The sequence below is a fragment of the Rhinolophus ferrumequinum genome, chromosome 6 (genome assembly GCF_004115265.2).
Source record: "Rhinolophus ferrumequinum isolate MPI-CBG mRhiFer1 chromosome 6, mRhiFer1_v1.p, whole genome shotgun sequence".
NCBI lineage: Eukaryota > Metazoa > Chordata > Mammalia > Chiroptera > Rhinolophidae > Rhinolophus > Rhinolophus ferrumequinum.
The window spans coordinates 61,139,194-61,157,271 of NC_046289.1; the positions used below are offsets into that span (position 1 = coordinate 61,139,194).

The 18,078-nt window shown below is 38.6% G+C and overlaps 1 protein-coding gene and 1 long non-coding RNA gene across 3 annotated transcripts in view; one reads left to right on the forward strand and one right to left on the reverse strand.

Moving 5' to 3' along the window:
- Positions 1-2,311: 2,311 nt before the first annotated feature.
- The window catches only part of SLC28A2 (solute carrier family 28 member 2), a 35,442-nt gene continuing 19,675 nt past the window's right edge, over positions 2,312-18,078 (reverse strand). For both annotated transcript variants that reach the window (XM_033107165.1, XM_033107166.1), the window contains exons 12-18: positions 17,914-18,044; positions 17,278-17,446; positions 16,874-17,071; positions 16,184-16,265; positions 14,719-14,817; positions 14,394-14,505; positions 2,312-3,849 (exon numbers count right to left, since the gene is read on the reverse strand). In XM_033107165.1, coding sequence (XP_032963056.1) covers positions 3,729-3,849; positions 14,394-14,505; positions 14,719-14,817; positions 16,184-16,265; positions 16,874-17,071; positions 17,278-17,446; positions 17,914-18,044 — 912 coding nt within the window. In that variant the 3' untranslated portion in view covers positions 2,312-3,728. The remainder of the gene's footprint in view (positions 3,850-14,393; positions 14,506-14,718; positions 14,818-16,183; positions 16,266-16,873; positions 17,072-17,277; positions 17,447-17,913; positions 18,045-18,078) is intronic.
- Positions 8,819-18,078, forward strand: part of LOC117022929 (uncharacterized) — a 40,152-nt gene continuing 30,892 nt past the window's right edge. The window contains exons 1-2 of the long non-coding RNA XR_004423146.1: positions 8,819-8,969; positions 9,490-9,606. This is a non-coding gene — a long non-coding RNA (uncharacterized LOC117022929). The remainder of the gene's footprint in view (positions 8,970-9,489; positions 9,607-18,078) is intronic.

Consider the following 18,078-nt stretch of genomic DNA (forward strand, 5'->3'; position numbering starts at 1 on the left):
AAGTTCCTTACACTTTAACTACTTGTGAAATGAATATCTTTGGAGCATCTTACCATTTACATAATGTGGTTTTTTTTCATACACATTATTAATTCATATTTTCTAGCAACTTTAAGGTAGATATGGTTATCATCACCATTATGCAGAAGTGGAAATTGAGCTTAAGAGAGATTGAGAATTTTCACATGGCTTGAAAGGAGGCCAGGACTCTGAATACAGAGCTTCTGGCTCTGAATCTTTTTATTTCCGTCTTAAAAGTCAATTACTGACTCTGGGTGGTGAACACACAATGTAATGTATAGATGATGTATTACAGAACTGTACACTTGAAACCTATGTAACTTTACTAACCACTGTCACCCCAATAAACTTTAATTAGAAAAAGAAGAAAAGGGGCGGCTGGATGGCTCAATTGGTTAGAGTGCGAGCTCTTAACAACAGGGTTGCTGGTTCAATACCCACATGGGATGGTGGGCTGCGCCCCTGGCAAGAAAGATTGAAAACAGTGACTAGACTTGGAGTTGAGCTGCACCCTCCACAACTAGATTGAAGGACAACCACTTGGAGCTGATCGGCCCTGGAGAAACACAGTGTTCCCCAATTAAAATAATAATAATAATACGTTTTTTTAAAAGAAAGAAAAAAAATCGCAAAAAAAAAGAAAAAAAACACGTCAATTACTCCCACAGAGGTGATACCCTTTCAAATGCTTGACAGCCAACAGCTTAGCCAAGGACTTTCACCAGGAGTAAATCAGGCATCAAACAATCAGAAGTGGGTATGACTTCTGATTGTGTATGACTACACAAACTTCAGCCTATCTCAGTTAGGCTTCTGCAAAGTACTGGCTAAATATAAGTCAATGTAAATGTCCATTAATAGGGAAACGGATAACTTAGGTACCTTCTTACATGGAACACCATATAGCCACTAAAACGAATGAGATAAACTGATGTGTACTGTTCTAGAAAGCCGTCCACACACCTTAAGCAAAAACGGCAGGCTGTGGAACGATATGCACAAAAGAGACTTTATGGTTAGTGTTTAGGAGAACAGACTTTCCCCCTCAGTGTCTCAGTCGGCCACTCTCCTCATCCCATGGTCCCCTTTCCACACTACTACTCACACAGGCCCCTTTCGAAACTCTCATTTATCTTTGTCCTCCCTGTCTTTTTCCTTACCCACTCTCTTCCTCAGTTTCCTCTTTTCTCTCTACCTGTGATTCCTACACCACAGACCCTGGGAGCACTTGTGCCATAGCCAAGCGCATGCGCCCTGGCGCCTCCTAGACAGCTGAATACACATGTTTGCCCCGCCCCTAGGACGGAGCCGGAGAGTGATTGATACCTGCTGCGCGCCTCCGAGGATTGACTCGCGCTTGGCACCCAAACAGGGCCTGGGCAGACCACTTCAGCCCAGGTCATCTCGGTGCTTGGTGCTCGCCTGGGAGCGCCTCTTGGTCCCAGGAGTCGGCGTTGAGTTTGCTGATGTTGCATTCAGTCCCGGCTTTTCCTGTTCGCTCCTTCCGTTTGTGAGATTCTTCTGCAGGTGATGGTGTTAAACATTGTCATGCTTCCTTCTTTTACAGCGCGGCCCTCTAAGTGCAGGAGTTTAGACCAGATTTGCTTTAAATAGGAAACAGAATTAGAAAGCCAGTCCTTCCCTCTGAAAGGAGATAAGGAGCTCCCTCCGTGCTGCATGCTTTCTTGTGTGAACTGAATTGCATATGTAACTCAATAAATTGATAGTCGTGAACTCAGATCCTTAAATTAAATAGTAATAATAGTAGCTAACCCTTACATTGAGCTTACAATGAGCAGTCAACCTCACAACCTTTACCTATAAGGTAGGTCCCTTCATCCCCAATTTATAGATGAGGAGGCCAAAGCAGAGAGAAGTTAAGAAACTTTTTCAAGGTTACCCAGGGACAAGTGACAGAGCCCGAATCAGAACCCAAGTAACCAGGCCTAGTGTCCAGTACCACCAACCACTGCATTCTGGGCCTCTCAGAAAGAAACCAGGCTAGGGTAAAAATCAGTGTGCATGTCAAAAAACAGTTTATTAAGGCTTTTTTTTTTTTTTTATGTCAACTTTGGAAAATATGAGAGAAGAGATAAGAATGGAGACTGGAATTCTTTGACCAAGAGGTTCTGAGCTCAGATAATTGTGGAGGAAGGTAGATTAGTTAAGGGAACATACAAGTATCTACATCCATTTTATATATATATATATATATATATATATATATATATATATATATATATATATATATATATATATAATTTATTCAGGTGAAATTCACAGAACATAAAATTAATATTTTCAAAGTGAACAAATCAGTGACATTTAGTACATTCACAATGTTGTGCAACCACCTCCTCTATCTAGTTCCAAAACATTCCTATCACCCCAAAGTAAAACCACATACTCATGAAGTAGTCCTCCCGGTTCCCCACTCTCCCCAGCCCTTGGCACCACCGATCTGTATTGCCTCTATGGATTTATCTCATCTGCATATTTCATATAAATGGAAGCATACAAAACAGAATCATGCAATAATTTGTATCTGGCTTTTTTGACTTAGCATAATGTTGTCTAGATTCCTCTTTGTACATAGCATATATCAGTACTTCATGCTTTTTATGGCTGAATAAAATTCCATTATATGTACATAGCACAATTTTTTTTACCCATTCAGCCACTGATGTACAGTTGGACTGTGTCCATGTTTTGACTATTGTGAATAGTGCTGCTGCGAACATGCATGTACATGTATGTGTCTGAGTACCTGTTTTCAGTTCTTTGGGGTAGATACCTAGGAATGGAATTGTGGGGTGATGGTAATTCTGTGTAACTTTTTGAGGAATCCTGTTGAAACTCTTCTTTAAGGCTATAATATTACTGATATTATAAATAATATTAGATATAAGAAATATATTAAACATTTGCAATTAGGGTGTCTCAATCTTAGTAATGTTGACATTTGGGGCCAGAAAATTCTTTGTTGTGGGGGCTAACCTGTGCATTGTAGGATGTTTAGCAGCAATTCTGGCCTTTACCCAGTAGATGTCAGTAGCATACCCAGTTGTGATAACTAATAAGGTCTCAAGACATTGTCAGATACGCCCTGGGAGGCAAAATGCTCCCTTCCCACTGAAAACCACTGTTTTAAAGTATTTCCTGTAATCTTGAAGCAAATCTGGCACTAAAGCAGAATGCTAAAACAGTTTGTACACAGGAAATACTTTTTTGATGTTAAGGAATTTGGAGGTTTACAAATGTGTGATTACGAGAAAAAAATCTTAATAGTCATGTAACTTTGATGTGTACCTTTAGCATCATAAACCCAGCTTGTCCACAGAACTCCAGCTTTTCACTTCAGTACACATTACATACCAAATCACATTTTTAGCAGACTGCATCACATAATTTTTAAAATGGCAAGTAGAAGCAAGATTTGCAAGATATTTTTTAATATGATAATATTTGTTATTTCACATATAAGTTCAGACAAAGCCCATAAGGAATTTCCTATTGGGTTCAGCAAATAATGGAAAGACAAATGCTACTTTTCATTATTGGCATACAGTGAACCAAAATGAAATTTTTACATTTACTGTTATAGATCGTGGTGAGTTAGTTGTAGAGAGGGAACACTTGAGTACATATAAATACATTTACCATCAAAAAGCTGTCAAGATCAAGACTGTTATGGAAATGGGCCAGCCTTAGGCACACACAGCATTGGTATAGAGTTCACAGCAGTTAGCAAGGGCTAATGCAGCACTAAACTCTTTATCTTCCCACGGACCGGAAAAAGAAGGAGGGTTGGTACCATTCAGAGAAGTACTGAAATGAAGAGCCAGAAAGATACATAGTGGGTCAGATAAAAACAATGCAACAAGATGTATCAATAAATTTACTGAGCAGCTGGAAAAAAACAAAAGCATAAACCTGTAAATGGATCCAATCACAATGACCATGTTAAATAGGACAGAATTAGGTGTGTTTTCTCTTTCATATCCAAGATAACGGTAGGAAGCAACCCTGTGTAATGTGTCTGTTTCTGTTCCCTATTCGTAACCATAGTCCTTTTAGGAATTTCCTCTCCAAACATCACTGAGGAAAATGTATGCCTTGTAATGTGATTAAGAATTGAATTTATTCTAAAATGTAAGGTTGTACTCTTGAGAAAGAAGAACAGTTCAAGTGTGCTTATTTGTTTGTTTGTTTGTTTATTCTGCTCTATTGAGGTATAATTGACAAATAAAACTGTAATATATTTAAAGTATACAATGTGATGATTTGATATATGTCTATATTGTGAAAGGATCCCCAGAGTTAACACATCCATCACCTCACATATTTACCTTTTTTTTTTTTTGGTGAGAACACTTAAGTTCTACTCTGTTAGCAAATTTAAATTTTATAATACAGTATTATCAACTATAGTCACCATGTTATACATTAGAGTCTCAGACTGTATTCATCTTATATCTGAAAGTTTGTAACTTTATACCAGCCTTTCCCTATTTCCACCCCCTTCCCCAGTCCTATGCAGCCAAAATTGTACTCTATTTCTATGAATTCGACTGAAAAAAAAGTTTTTTGATTCTACTTGTGAGCAATACCATGCAGTATTTGTCTGTGTCAGGCTTATTTCATTTATCTTAATTATTCATCCATGTTGTTGCAAATACCAGGATTTCCTTCTTTTATAAGGATCAATAACATTTCATCACATATATATGACATTTTTTTAATCCATTCATCCGTCAGTGGACACAAAGGTTGTTTCCATACCGTGACTAGTGTGAAAAATGCTGCAATGAACATGGGAGTACAGTGACTTTGTTTCCTTTAAATATATACCCAGAAGTGGGATTGCTAGATCTTATAGTCGTTCTATTTTTAATTTCTTCAGGGACTTCCATACTCTTTTCCATAGTGCCTGTACCATTTCACATTCCCACCAACAGAGTATAGGGTTTCCTTGTCTTCACATCCTTGCCAGCATTTGTTATCTCTTGTCTTTTTTGTAACAGCCATCCTAACAGGTATAAGGTGATATACCATGTTTCCCCAAAAGTAAGACCTACCCCGAAAATAAGCCCCAGTTAAGATCATCAGCCAGATGGACGCATTTAGTATGTTATGATGATGTTCCAGAAGAAGATGACATGACTGTATTTGAATAAATGTAGATTGTTGTACATGAAAAAATAAGACATCCGCTGAAAATACACCCTAATGCGTCTTTGGAGCAAAAATTAATGTAAAACCCTGTCTTATTTTCGGGGAAATATGGTATCATTGTGGTTTTGATTTGCATTTGCCTGCTAATTAGTGACATTAAGCACCTTTTCATGTATCTGTTGGCATTTAAATGTCTTCTTTGTAAAATTTTTTTTATTTTATATTTTTGCTATTTAGTTGTGTAAGTTCCTATAAGTTCCTTGCATATTTTGGATATTAACCCCTTATCGCATATGTAGTTTGCAAATATTTTCTTCTCTTCTGTAGATTGACTTCTCATTTTGATGGTGGTTTCCTTTGCTCTGCGGAAGCTTTTTAGTTCGATGTTTTCCCACTTGTTTTTGCTTTTGTTGCCTTTGCTTTTGGTGTCAAATCCAAAAAACCATTGCTAAGACTGATGTCAAGGTGCTAACCCTCTATGTTTTCTTCTAGTAATTTTAAGATTTTAGATCTTACATTCACATCTTTAATCCATTGTGAGTTGATTTTTGTGTATGGTGTAAGATGGGGGTCCAGTTTCATTCTTTTGCATGTGGATATACAGTTTTCCCAGCCCCATTTATTGAAGCGACTGTATTTTCCCCATTGCATATTCTTGGCTCCTTTGTCAAAAACCAATTGACTAAATATGCATGGATGTATTTCTGGGCTCTCTTTTATTGCATTGATCTATGTGTTTATTTTTATGCCAATACCTTACTGTTTTGATTACTACAGATTTGTAATATAGTTTGAAATCAGAAGTGTGCTGTTTCTAGCTTTGTTTTTTATTTCTCAAGATTGCTTTGGCTATTCGGGTCTTTTGTGGTTCCACATGAATTTTAGGATTTTTTTTTCTATTTCTATGAAAAATGCCATTGGAATTTTGATAGAGATTGCATGAATCTGTACATCGCTTTGAGTAATTTAGACCTTTTAACAATATTAATTCTTCTAATCCAGAAACATGGAGTATCCGTCCATTTATTTGTGTCCTCTTCAATTTCTTTCATTAGTGTTTTATAGTTTTCACTGTACAGTTCTTTCATATCCTTGGTTAAATTTTTTCCTTCTTATTATTTTTTGATGCTATTATAAATGGGATTGTTTTTTAATTTCTCTTTCCAGTAGTTCATTGTTAATGTATAGAAGCATAACTGATATTTATATATTGCTTTCATATCCTGCAACTTACTGAATTCATTTATTCTAACAGTTTTTTGGTGGCGGCTTCAGGGTTTCATATACGTAAGATCATGTCATCTGCAAACAGACATAAATGTACATTTTCTTTTCTGATTTGGGTGCCTTTTATTTCTTTTTCTTACCTAGTTGTGCTGGCTATGACTTCCAGTACTACGTTGAGCAATAGTGAGAATGGGCATCCTTGTCTTATTCCTGATCTTAGAGGGAAAGTGTTCAGCTTTTCACCTTTGAATATGCTGTTAGCTGTGGGCTTGTCATATATGGCCTTTATTATGTTGAAATACATTCCTTCTATACACAATTTGTTGAGATTTTTTATCATGAAAGGATGTTGAATTTTGTCAAATGCTTTTTTTGCATCTATTGAGATGATCATATGATTTCTATCCTTCATTTTGTTAAAGTGAAATATCACATTTATTGATTTGTGTATGTTGAAACATCCTTGCATTCCCAGGAATAAATCCCACTTGATCATGGTGTAGGATCCTTTTAATGTACTGTTAAATTGGGATTACTAATATTTTGTTGAGGATTTTTGCATCTATATTCATCAGGAATATTGGCCTGTAATTTTCTTTTCTTGTAATGTCATTGTCTGACTTTGGTATCAGGGTAATGCTGGCCTCATAAAGTGAGTTTGAAAGTGTTTACTCTTCTTCTGTTTTTTGGAAAAGTTTGAGAAGATTGGCATTAATTCTTCTTTGAATGTTTGATAGAATTCACCAGTGAACTCATCTGGTCCTGGGCTTTTCTTTTAGGGAGGTGTTTGATTACTGATTCAATCTCCTTATTAGTAATCATTCTTTACGGATTTTCTACTTCATGATTCAGTCAGTATTTGTATGCTTCTAGGAATTTGTCCATTTGTTCTAGGTTATCTAATTTGTTGGGATATAATTGTTCATAGTACAGTTGACCCTTTAGCAATGAAAGAGTTAAGGGTGTCAACCCTCTGAGCAGTCAAAAGTCCACATATAACTACAGTCAGCCCTATGCATACGTGGATTCTCCACCGCAGAATTGACCCTTGAAATCAACTGCATGAGTCAGTACAACTGCAATCAACTGAAAAAAAAATCTGTATATAAGTCAACCCTCACAGTTCAAACAAACAAACCTGTTTGTTCAAGGGTCAACTGTAATTTCCTATGACCCTTAGTATATCTGTGTTCAGTTGTAATATCTTTTCTTTCATTTCTGATTTTATTTATTTGAGTCTTCTCTCTTTTTCTTATCTTAGCTAAAGGCTTGTTTTTTGTTTATCTTTTTTTTAATAAAAAAGCTCTTAGTTTCATTGATCTTTTCTATTGTCTTTTTTGGTCTCTATTTCATTTATTTCTGCTCTGATTTTTGTTATTTCCATCCTCCTACTAACTTTAGGCTTAGTTTTTTTCCTAGTTCCTTGAGGTGTTAAATTGTTTATCTGAGAGCTTTGTTTTTTCTTAATGTAGGTGTTGATTGCTATGAACTTCTTTAATAGAACTACTTTCGCTGAGTCTCACAAGTTTTTGGTATGTTGTGTTTCCATTTTCATTAGCCTCAAGAATTTTTTTGAGGTTTTTTCTAGTTGTAGTGCAATATAATTGACATATAACATTGTATAAATATATGGTGTGCAACATAATGATTTTGTACATATGTATATTGTGAAGTGATTACCACAATAAGTTTAGTTAACATCCATCACCTCACATAGTTACAATTTTTTCCCTTGTGATGAGTCAAGATCAAGATTTTTAAATATCTCTTTTGATTTCTTTTTTGACCCATTGTTCAGGAGCATGTTGTTTAATCTCCACATATTCGTGAATTTATCAGTTTTTTCTTCTAATTGATTTCTAGTTTCATACCATTGTGGTTGGAAAAGATGCTTGATATGATTTCAACCTTCTTAAATTTATTAAGACTTGTTTTGTTGCCTAACATGATATATCGGATAATTTTCATGTGTACTTGAGAAGAATGTATATTCTGGGGCATTAGGTGTGTGTACAAGCTCCTTTCAGGGAGATAGTGGTGTTTAATGGACTGTTCCGTAAATATATGTAAGTCCATCCGGTATAACATGTAGTTTAAATCCAATGTTTCCTTTTTGATTTTCTGTGTAGATAATCTATCCATTATTAAAGGGGAATATTGAAGTCTCCTACTATTATTGTATTACTGTCTATTTCTCCATTCAGATCTGTTAAATTTTGCTTTATATATTTAGTTGCTATATAAATATTTACAGTTGCTATATCCTCTTTATTATCATTTATGATGATGTTCTTTGTCTGTTGTTACTGTTTTTGGCTTACAGTCTACTTTGTCTGATATAAGTATAGCTACCGGTGCTTTCTTTTGGTTTCTATTTCCACAGCATATCTTTTCCCATCCCTTCACTTCCAGTTTAGGTATTTGCTTGCAGCTGAAGGGAGTCTCTTGTAGGGCATATAGCTGGGTTTTATTTTTATCCATTCAGCCACTCTATATCTTTTGACTGGAGAATTTCATCTATTTAAATTTAAAGTAACTATTAATAGGTATGGACTTACTATTGCAATTTAGATCATTGTTTTCTAGCTGTTTTATTGTAGTTACTTTGTTTCTTCCTCTTTCTCTCTTTTGTTGTGATCTGATGATTTTTTGTAGTAGTATGCTTTGGTTCCTTTCTTTTTATCTTTTGTGTATCTATTATAGGTATTTGTTTTGTGGTTACCATGAAGCTTACATAAAATATCTTATAGTTACAACAGTCTATTTAACGCAATAACTTAACTTTGAATGCATGTAAATATCTACATTTATATACTCCTCCCACATTTTATATTTTTTCTGTCACAATTTACATCTTTTTATATTGCAAATCTATTAACAAATTATTATAGTTGTAATTATTTTTAATATTTTTGGTTTTTAATCTTTATATTACAGTTATAAGTGATTTATCTGCGACCTTTACAATATTAGAGTAGTCTGATTTTAACTATATATTTACCTTTACCAATGAATTTTATACTTTCATATGTTTTCATGTTACTAATTAGTGTCCTTTTCTTTCAGCTGGAAGAACTAACTTCCTTTAACTTCTCTTGTAAGGCTGGTCTAGTGGTGATGAACTCCTTCAGCTTTTGCTTGTCTGGAAAACTATCTTTCCACTTCTGAAGGACAACTCTACAGGTAAAATATTCTTGGCTGGCAGTTTTTTCTTTTGACTCTATCATCCCACTCTCTTCTGATCTGCAAGGTTTCTGCTGAAAAATCTGCTAAAGATCTTATGGGCATTCCCTTGTACATAACAAGTTACTTTAGTCTTGCTGCTTTTAAGATTCTCTTTGTCTTTAACTTTTGACTGTTTAGTCATTATGTGTCTCGGTGTAAGTCTCATTAGTGTCCCAAAGGGGAGGATTGCAGTCAACACCTGGATACAGGCTGATTAGAAGCTGGACCCTCAGATACCAGCTAGGAAAATATGCAGTCAAACCCCTTTCAGGGGAAAAACTGGGAGATGGGCATTTTTGTCTCTTCTCTCTGTGCTGAGCCTGGGGGTTGGGGAGTACTCCTGTACTCATTTAAAAACTGCATCTTTGTTTGCTATAGTCCTGTTGGCCTCATGGTTGCAAGTTCAGTTTACTGTCAGAGCTAGGTTATTTGGGGGCCTGTCCTTTGTGTGGCAGCCATAAAAGTTGGGCATTAGGTGTGTGTACAAGCTTCTTTCAGGAAGATAGTGGCAGCTTGGTTTTATTGTTGGAGTGAGCTAGAGGGAAAAAGTGGGCTCCAAGCAGGATTGCAGTCATCCCCTAGATGCATGCTAATTAGAAGCTGGACCTTCAGGCAATGGCTTGTAAAGTATGCCATCAGTTCCCTTCAAGAGAAAGACTGCATTTGTGCCTACTCTTTCTGCACTAAGCCCTGGGGGGATAGCCACAGGGAGTACTCACATACACACACTCATTAACAACATTTATTTTTTATCTGCTACCATCCTGCGGCACTCATGAATGTGATCTGGGGGCTTGTCCCTTGGGCAGCAGCCACAAGAGCTTTAGCACCAGACATGTGTCTGAGCTCTTTCCAGAGAGATGCTGATTGACCTGGATTTATCCTTGGAGCAAGCCTGAGGGAGAAGGTGGGGGAAGTGCCCACCAGCTTGTTTGGAATCTTGGGAGGATTGCAGTTAGCACTTAGATGTGTCCTACCATGTTTCCCCGAAAATAAGACCTAGCCCTACAATCAGCTCTAATGCCTTTTGGAGCAAAAATTCATATAAGACCCAGTCTTATATTATAGTAAAATAAGATTGTCCGTCTAGGTCTTATTTTCAGGGAAACACGGTAATTAGAAGCAGGACCCTCAAGCAGCAATTTGGAAAGTATGTAATCAAACCCCTTCTAGGAAAAGACTGGGAGATGGGCATTTTTGCCTGTTTCCTCTGCACTGAGCCTTGAGGGACAGCTGCAGTGAGTGCTCACTGCCTGTTAAGAACTGCTTCTTTGTTTGCTTGTAGTTCTGTGGGACTTGGGAACCAAAGCCCAATATGCTGTCAGAGCTAAGTGTTTAGGGAGCCTGTTCCTCGGAGGGGGGTGCTTAAAAATTGGGACACTAAATGTGCAGTCCAAACCCTTCACTCCTCTGAGAGAATGTGCGAGAGAGTTGGGAGTTCCCTTCAATTGTATGGTGCTGTGCCAGGGGTGGGGTTTATGGTGAGACTGTGTCTTAGTCTTTCCTACCCAATTCAGTGTGGATATTTTCTCAGTTTCTTAACGTGTAGGAGTCATTCAGCTAGTTTCTGGTTCTCTCAGAGGGAATTACTCCAGGCATAGCTAGCTGTACCTTCAGTGCAGCTGGGGGGAGGGAAATTCAGGAATCTCCTACGTATGTTGCCATCTTGGTCTGGAGTCACTTTAGACTTGTTTAGTATAAATAAATTTGACAGTAACGCATCTTTCAGATTCTAGATGCTAATGACACTCAGTAAATGACTATTGACAAAAGGTCTGTTGCAGCTTTGGAGGCAGAAATGAGCAGGAAAGAGTATTCTATTAATTTTTTAGTGAAGTTCAGTGATGAAAAGACATCTCATCACTAAACAAAACTTAACAATTTTCACTTTTATTCATTTACTTTAGATTATGCTTACAGTGACATCCACTGAACTGCCATGAGAACATAGGAATCAAAACTATGCCAATCTATCCAGTTTATAATTCATGTTTAATAGTACACTACAAGGATTATTTTTTTCAGAGGATATTGATTACCGACTCTGATGATAACCACCAAACACAAGAGGGTACCATCTGTTAACTTGGCATAGTAACCTATTAATCAGCTAGCACCCAAACATCTGCCTATATAGTGAACAGATCACTTACTTAATGATAACTTCCAAATATATCTCCAGCTCTGATTTCTCTCCTGAACTACAGACCCCAGGTGGCTTGTGAGTACCTTCCATGGTGGTCCCATATGTACCTCCACGTCAACATAGCCACCTGAATTAAGCTAAGCCATAATCTCTCCCCTTTGTTCCCATTCCTGGAACCAATTGCTTTCTCAGTAACTTAATGGCATCCTTGGACCCACTTGCCCAACCCAGACAAGAGACCGATATTTGAAACTCCTTTCCCTTCCTCGCTCCACCCTTGCCTCCTATCTAGCAGTGACCAATCCTATTAATTCTCCGTGGTCTATGCATCGCCATCCTCACCATCACCTGTCACCATTTCTCGCTTGGACTATTACAGCAGTGTGTTTATTGGTCTCACTGACATCCAAAGGGCTATGAGAATGGTCTTTTAGAAAAACATCTTTTCGTGCCCTGTGTTCAGAATTCTGTAAGTCAAAATCTAAGTTCCTTAGCATTTCATATAAGACCCATTGCAGCCCCATCTCCCATATCTCTCTTCATTGTCTTTAGAACTCTCTTCATTCACCCATATATCGCAACGACACGTACCTTTTGCTTTGGGAGAACCAATCATTCCAGTTTCTCAAATCTTTCCTTTTGTGTGTCCTATAACTAGTTCTTTCAGCTTAATAATATATACTTTATTTTTGTCTACTGGCTTCTTTCAATATTTTTTTCTTTATCTCTGATTGTCTATCATTTGAAAATTATATGCCTGGCACTTATCCTGCTTGGCATTCTCTGAGGTTCCTGGATCTGTGGTTTGGTGTCGCCCATTAATTTGGGGAAATTCTCAGTATTAATGTTTCAAATATTTTTTCTATTCCTTTCTTCTCCTTCTGGTATTCCCATTATGCATATGTTACACCTTTTGTAGTTATCCCACAGTCCTTGGATGTTCTGTTCTGTTTTTTTGTGTGTGTTTGTTTTTTCCACTCTGTTCTCTTTGCTTTTCAGTTTTGATGGTTTCTATTGATAAATCTTCCAGCTCAAAGATTCTTTCCTCAGCTGTGGCCAGTGTACTAATAAGCCCATCAAAGGCATGCTTCATTTCTGTTGCATTGTTTTTTGATCTATAGAATTTCTTTTTGGTAATTTGGATTCTTATACTCTGCTTACATTGTCCATCTGTTCATACATGTTGTCTACTTTATTCATTACAGCCCTTAGCATATTAATCACAGTTGTTGAAAACTCCCAATCTGATTAATTTCAACACCCTTTTCATGCGTGGTTCTGATGCTTGCTCTGTCTCTATTGTGTTTTTTGCCTTTTAATGTGTCTTGTAATTTCTTCTTATTAGCCAGACATGATGTACACATAAAAGAATCTGCTGTAAATAGGCTTTTAGTAATGTGATGGTGGTAAGATGGGGTGGAGGGGGAAGTATGCTACAGTACTCTGACTAGGTCTCATTCTTTTAGTAAACCTGTGCCCTGGACTATGAACTTCACAAGTATTTCTCAGTATTTTTTTTCCCTCCTTAGGTGGGACAGGATTGGCTAGAGTGGGCTGAAGTTGGGTGTTTCCCTTCTCTCAGGTCAGTTAGGCTCTGATGATACCCCAGCAGATTAGGCTGTGGTTAACTAGTTTCCCTTGAGGGCAGTTCTTGATAAAAAACAAAAAACCAAGAGTCTCTGGTGTATTTCAAAAGGGTTCATTTTCTCCCTTCCCCTACTGGAAGCATGAGGGCATTTTTGCCAGTTATTTACTGTGAGAACTGGGTCTAGCTCCTGGAGATAAAACTCACAAAATTGTGTGGGTGCCCCCTATGACTGCCCCACTCCAGAGTTTTTAATATTCAGACTTGTCCTCACTACGCCTTTAGCAGTTAAAGTTTCAGACTGTGCTGCCCCTGCCTAGGTTTCTGCAGCAGTTTCTACTCATGTGTCTCTGCTCCAGTAACGGTGACTTCCTATATTCACCTGTCTCTCCAATCATGGGGGCAGTGGTTTGCCCTGTGTCCTCACCTCCCTTATAAATCCAAGAGGAATTATTGATTTTTCAGATTTAGTTTTTTTACTTGTTTTTAGAATGGAGTGGTGATTTCCAAGCTCCATACTTAAGGAACCAGAAAACTACTATAATACCCCAGAAATTGGTTCATTTTCACACTATCTGAATGCATCATGATTTTATCATATCAACTTTATCCTTTCTCAGTTGTCATTTCGGTCTGAAGAAGCCCATAATTTTTTAGCTACTTAAGCTCATTGCCAAGTCTTCACCTATAACCCATCTATATTCCAGTCATGGTAAATACAGTAACTTCTTATCAGGGAAACCACACTTCCGTACTTCTTCCCCAGCTCCTCTACTTCTCAGTTCCTCACCAATACAGGTAAAATCTGTCACTTGTCCATACTAAACATAATACTGAGGATGCATCTACTAAGAGAAAAGAACACAGATCTAGACCACCGCAAATACCCACCTTCCTTCTTAAACACTATTCAGCATCCACACGATCACTCTCAAGACTTTATTTCTCTCCACTCCCAGATGACTCCTGAGTGGAGGGTAGCATATAAGAAGCAGGGATCTTGGGCTCACTTACCTCTGAAAGAGACTTCCACAGCACACATAGGTCTCATAGGTTCTATTGGTGAAACTTGTATTTAGGAAGGAGACACAGTCAGTTTCGGCTCCCCTGGGGACATAGAGGATTCCTGGATAACGGAGACAGAGATACTAAGGGGAATATTTTGCACATGTTCCTGAAGGCTTTTAATGTTAATCATTTGGGTGTGAATTCAGAATGTTGCAGATTAGGTGCTTTTCTATGCATCTGTGAGATGGATGGTTTAATCCATATTCTGAAAGAGACCTTGTCAGGATCTAGGTAAGTGATTTCTGCCAAGAGACTAAGCTGAGGTACATACCTGCCATGCAGGCACTGATGAAGGATACACAGGCCCCTGTGAAGAGGGCACTGATCACAATCTTGGATAAATCACTCTTCCGGTGGGGAACCATTGAGGCTGCCGACAACAAAACAAAATAACTTGATCTCTTTCCCACCAGGCAACGAGTATATCCCATGAACCCCCATTTAGAAGAATGCAGAGGAACAAAGCACAGCAGAAGAATAGCATTTTTACCACTGACCACCAGAGGCCGGCCAGCGGTACCCTAAGAAGTGTGTATATACGTTAGTCCTGGGGGGTCATTAACTCAGACATTCCCAGGTCAAGGACTGTGTCTGACTCTAACTTCAGTGTTTCAGTGGTTTTGATACAACATTCCCAAGTTGGATCTAGATCAAACAGAGCTCTGGGTTGCTCCAGATAGGCTCAAATGCCTGGGTGTACACTTGTTGATCCCTGCGCTCTTAAGCTGGGACCAAAATTAGATGGACTGTTTTGAGCCAGAGGGATAAGGAAGCCAACATTCACCTAAGCCTTAGTCACATGACGCCTTAGTCACATGATGCACGTCCCATTGCTCAACGGCAATCTCACAATCAGACAGTAAATCAGGTATCAGAATTAGAACAGCACAGACAAATGTTTAACAGATGGCGGGGAATAAACCGAAAGGAAATTGTTTCACCTTTAAATTGTTCAAATCAGCTACCAAACAAATCAACTTAATTATTCTACCCCAGAATATGAGTGCCATAAAAATGGATACACTGAGTTGTATTTCTTCTTATACTCTGTTTCTAACTTGGATCTTCCAAACTCTTAAAGTCCGCTAGTCATTCACCGTGTCCCTGCCCTCAAGGACAACTCCACCTTCCTCAAATTATTTCCTCCAACCATCACCCACATTCAGCAATATATTCAGCAGTATAAATGTATCTGTGTCTTCTTCAAATACACACTCCTCCCACACCTGGTGATTTGTAGCTTTTAACCCAACACTTCACACCACTCGCTCTGTTTCTGTTCCTTAGGTGTCTGATACTTTTATTTGTCTTTTGATTCCGTATGCAAGTCCTACTTTTGTGAAGACAACTGGTGAGCAGTCTAATTGCAGAAAGTACCTTCGCTACTGAATTAAAAATATATATATATATTTACTTATATATGTACTATGCCCATTGAATGGCAAAATAATATTGTAATCTTCCTCAAAGGGAAAATAAAAGTAAAACTGGTCTTTTGGGCCTCCAATTGAAAGGAAAAAAAGTAACAGAAGTTGAGATTATAAACCTGGCCTGGGCCCCACGCATAGCCAGATAGCATGGTTGCCTTAACTCCAAATCAACTACCTCCTGAGAGGCCCCATTTCATATCAGCTTCTCTGTCTGGTCTCAACTTGTACTGAAACACCAAGGCTGCCTTCTACAGAAGCTGGGATCTGGCTGGCGGTTTGGGTAGTTGGGAAAATGAATGAACTCACTCAAGCCTCCCAGTGTGATTCCTATGGAACTTAAATTGGCAAATCCACAAAGTGAAAATGTTGTAATGGTTTCAGCTCTTGCCTAGGGAACACAAAAATAAATAAGTGAATAAAATCAGTCCCAGGTGTGCAGTCACATCATCATGATAGAAATTCCAGAGATCTTAGAACCCCCAATCTTGTCCGCACTACCCTGAGGAATATGGAAAATATGCTCAGAAAATAATCACTTCCTGAGTTATTACAGGAATAAAGATATGGAAGCCACCGTGGGCCTCTTTGCCCAACACTCTTCCTGTTGAAGCCTATGAATAAGGAGAAGGCCTAGGAATGAAGATAATTGAGAGGGCAGAGATAGAGAGAGAAAAGAGGATCTATTTGTAGCAATTTAAACTTATAAATGAAGAAGGGAATCTTAGACCATCAAAAATAGTGTGCACCCTAGACTGGTCCAACTGTAAAGTCTCAACAATTACCTCATAGAGAGAGAAGTTGGGTCAGAATGTGAAGGAAGAATAACACACAGACCTCAGGGCAGCTATGGCACTGCAGCTAAGAAGCATACTGTTGTGCTTTCTTTGTGGTTAGGCCTAGGACACTGCAAAGGGATCCATGGGTGTGAAATAATCTTTTGTGTTACACTTTCTGTCTGCCCACAGACGATTTATGCTTTTCTGGATTGTCACTTACAGAAATCCATTGTTTCTCACCGCCGATCCACTCTTCTACTCCAGAGAGACGTTTGTCCTTGTATTGAGACAGTTGCTGATAGGCCACAAACTCATTTATGAAGAATTTGATCCCCACCATCTCAGCCACCATCGGACAGTCTGCCCACTCTACACCCATCATGAAAACCACAGGCCTTAGGACATAGGAGCAGATCAACTAGGTGAAAAGAAAGAGATATCCCAGGAAAACAAAGAATAAATAACACAGGTCAGGACCCAAGGACTTTCCCTGGAGTTTAACTCAGTCTCCTCTCCCCTTCTATCCAGGCTCTTTGAGCTCACTGTGAGTCAAGAGGGCTTGCACAGTTCAAGGACAACTTAAACACTCCCTAGAGGGGCAGCCCAACCAATGTAATTTTTCACCTGGAAAGTGAGCCCTTGTATGTCTACCAACTCCCCTAGCCAGGAGAGGGCAGCATTGATGAAGGCTAACACAGCCAAAAAGCCAATCAGGTTGGCTGCTACATTAGCAACAAGGCCTACAGCATCTGTGGCTCCATTGCTGGCAGCTTCCAGAACATTCTTCTCCTTCCTGCAGTTATTGGGCAGAGGAGAAGAATATGGTCTCTGGATTACTTTCAGCCCCTCAAAAAACAGAAATCCCACTTTCCCTGTGGCGCAGGCATGCAGGAAGAGGGTGCAAGAGCAGCTTGAGAGGTGATAGGGGTTCCTTAGGGACTCTTTTGGTGGAAATTACTCTGAAGCAATATCATATTTAATTCCCATATAATTGCAGTGACACCAAGGACAGAGTATACTGGCATGCAGAAGATAGAGGCAGGTGGGAAGGTTAAACAATTGAAGAAAATCAACATGATTAGCTAGAAGCAGAGGTAGTAGACAAGAGGGGATATAGAATTATATTATTCCTTCTCCAGGAGAGAGACTTAAAGTCTCTGCCACCAAAAGCACCACTCTTTTTTTTTTTTTCCACAAGCACCACTCTTGACTCTGCCCTGACCTTACCATCTCCCAAATTATATACCTCATTGGACTCACCCACGGGGCAATTTTACCCCCTCCTTATTCTTGAACTTGGATTCCTCCACTTCTGGATATACCAGCTTTGACAAGGCAAGAGCAGAAGGAGCAGCCATCACAGAGGCAGAAATCAAGGATGATGGGTCAATCTGTAAGGCCAGAGTTAGAATCAGTGTCTGCAGA